Below are 3,126 nucleotides of genomic sequence, written 5' to 3'. Positions count from 1 at the left end.
GTGCAGCAGCAGCCATTTTGTGACCATGAGAAGCTAAACCTGTGGTTACTGTCCAACACTCTGGGGATGGTAGAGCAGAAAAATAGAAAGAATGGAATCCCTGATTAATTGAACTGTAACCATGTCTTATCCTCATCCCCAAACTTCTAAGAAAAGTGTTCTTACTGAATCAATTCTAGCTGAATATTTTCTAATCATTCTAGTAGTTTTTAATTGTTTTATCCTCCTTGAAATGATCACCTAGAAGCACAATGTTCGCATTTCTCAAGTTCTCCAAACATCATCAGGCTCATTTTGTCAACTTTCTTGGGTCCCTGGAACTTAATTGTGTTAATATAAAACTCTGCAACAAGGAGTCAGAATGCACTTTTGAAATTTTTATTTCATATCATTAGATTTTGTTGCTCTAACTATTGGGGGGAATAAAGGTGTTTTCATGTGGCGTGGTGGTTTCTCTTTCTCACGGTGATTGTCATCCTTTCTGAAGACCAGTTCTGTGGAAGACAAGGATAAATCCTGAGGATTCACATCGGTGGGGCACAAAGTACCCAATCTCTGCACGTGAGGACTTATAGGCAGGTCTCGGGGAAACACCAGTCTTCGCATCTCCTATGAGGTAGAGAACAACTGTAATGAAATAGGGCGTGGGGCTGTGAGTATCTGCTCTAAAACACCACGTTCAAATCCTGGCTTTGCCACTGACTGATGGGCAGTTACTGAACATGTCTTGGGTTTTGTTTCTTCGTCTATAAAATGAGTCTGATATTAACATGGTGGAGGGCAAGAGGATTTCGTATTTGTAAAGTCTTTAGTACTATGTCTGGAAGGTAGTAAAAGCTCATTAAAGATATTTATTGACTTAAGACGAGGAAATGTCTTAATAAAACCTACTGTAAGTTGAAAATGCATCTAATACACCTGATCTACCAAACTTTATAGCTTACCTTAGAAGTATTCAGAACATTTACATTAGTCTATAGTTGGACAAAATCATCTATGGTAAAGTTGAATGACGTGCAATTTATTGAATATTGTATTGAAGGTGAAAAACTGAAAGGTTGGGTAGGTACTCGAAGTAGAGTTTCTAACAAATGCATGTTACTGAATGCAACCTACTCTCACTTCTGCACCATTATAAAGTTGAAAGGTGAGAAGTTGAAAAATTGTAAGTCAAACCATCATAAGTTGGGGAACATCTGTACATGGGAGATCTATTCTTCCCAAATGTCATGTGAGTAGAGAAGGAGTTTCTTCCTGGAGATTTTGTTCTTGCATGGGCTGAACTAAGCATAAAGCAGTTCGATTTGTATAACACTCATCTTCTCTGGGGTTATCAATGAATGAAGCTGGTCTTCTCCTTACCATTTCATCTTCTCTGTTTTTACAGCATGATTTTGGCAGATGGCTAAGTTTTCCTAGTGGATTACAAGTTCCTTAAGAATAGGATTGGACTTTTGGGACCAGCAGTTAGCGTAATGGCTATGTCGTTGGACTCCCAGGTAGTTGACCGCGGTTCGAGTCCTGGACCCAGTGGCTTAAACTCACGTTGGGCATGTGTGCGTGCGTGCCCAAGATCCTGAGAGGAGAATGGAGGAGTAGGGATTGTGACATGGCCATCCCCCCAGGGGGTGATTTCTTGCTTTCTATCTCTCTGTCTCTCTCTGTCTGTCTGGCTAGCACACGTGCCCTATAGCAAAAACCTCTACCAAAAAAAAAAAAATAAGAATGGGGTTGGACTTTTCATTCCTGGGTTCTTAGATAGCTTAACTCTGGGCTGTGCACACACACACACACACACACACAGATGCTTAGGACATGTTGGCTAATGCATAGGAACTACTTATGAGATGAGGCACTGAAGCTTGTTTCTAGACAACTCAAAACAGTAGTTCTCAAACGTGACTACACATCGAAATAAATGTGTGAAAGTTGACCAACCACCTGGTTTTCCCAGGTTTCAAGGACTAGAATTTTCCGTTTTAAGATCGGAACTGAAGAATTTGGGGAGAATTTAGAACGCTTAGTGCTAAAAGTTGAAAAGCCCCAGGAAAAGTGTGAATATACGTCTTGAGAAACTTGGATGAGTTGGTTTTCCTATTAATGGAGCTGATCTGATGCCACTCCAGAGTTGTTGTGTTTTTTTAACTTTTAAAAAATTATTTTTATTTCTTCTTCTTCAATTTGACGAGAGAGAGACAGAGAGAGAGGGAGAGAGAGAAAGCCACCAGCACCTTAACCACCATGCCACCCACTGCCCCCCAAAGCTGCTGGTTTAATCAGTCTAGGATGAGGCTTGGTATTAGCATGGCTAATTACCCAGGTGATTCTGATGTTTGGAAAAAGATGAATAAGAGCTCCTGACCTGGATTCCACTGTGATTGTAATCTATGAATGGGTTATAGGTGGCCTGGGATATTGCCCCTCCCACTCACCCCACACTCCTGACTTGGAAGCTCTGGTTGTCAAGACTCCGTAGCAACTTTCTAAGTCCACCTCACTGTGCCTTCCAAATTGTGCCATGACATGAAGAAGGTTGGGAAGCACTAAGTAATAATGTGTAAAGGTGGCACACAGAGAATTATTAAAAAAGGAAATTCCAAGATCCTCCAAATTGAAATTACTATAAGATTGGGAATCTATATTTTTTATATACCATAGTTTAATTTATTTTTAACACCCATCATGCCATGAATTCATAGGGAATAGGTTCCAGCAGCTCAGGTTCCTTTCCATTGGTTCTCATAAAGTGTGCTTCTCTGGGTGGAGCAGGCTGGCACTTCAGTTGAACCCAGGTACCTTTCTCTTTGGCTTCCTTCTTTTCCTGGTCATTTTCCTTCTGATGTTTTAGGAAGCTACCTCTGCTCTTAGAATGCTTAAAATGCTCAATATGCACATTCTCTTGCCAAGAATCTTACCCTTAACTTTTTGTTTACAACAATGCCAACAGCATGCTGGGTCACATTGTAGATTCTTCCAGTGGTGCCATAGAAACGTTTGTGGGGCATTCTTTTCTAAATAATACCCATTCCCTTGATGTCTACAATATCACTTTTACTGTAGATTTGCATGTATGTTGCCAAAGGAACCCTTCTATGTTTTCTAAAAGGCCTAGAGAACATGTATCGG

General features: G+C 40.6%; 1 protein-coding gene across 3 annotated transcripts in view; it reads right to left on the bottom strand.

Moving 5' to 3' along the window:
- Positions 1-368: 368 nt before the first annotated feature.
- The window catches only part of LOC102486132 (uncharacterized), a 29,136-nt gene continuing 26,378 nt past the window's right edge, over positions 369-3,126 (bottom strand). Inside the window, exon 5 of one of the 3 annotated variants that reach the window (XM_006146740.1) lies at positions 369-609. In XM_006146740.1, coding sequence (XP_006146802.1) covers positions 379-609 — 231 coding nt within the window. In that variant the 3' untranslated portion in view covers positions 369-378. Of the gene's footprint in view, positions 628-3,126 lie in introns of all 3 variants that reach the window. The other 2 variants (XM_006146741.2, XM_014587152.1) reach the window with 2 other exon arrangements.

Source organism: Tupaia chinensis, unplaced genomic scaffold (genome assembly GCF_000334495.1).
Source record: "Tupaia chinensis unplaced genomic scaffold, TupChi_1.0 Scaffold000187_1, whole genome shotgun sequence".
NCBI classification, from domain to species: domain Eukaryota; kingdom Metazoa; phylum Chordata; class Mammalia; order Scandentia; family Tupaiidae; genus Tupaia; species Tupaia belangeri.
This window is presented reverse-complemented; position numbering and strand designations above follow the sequence as displayed.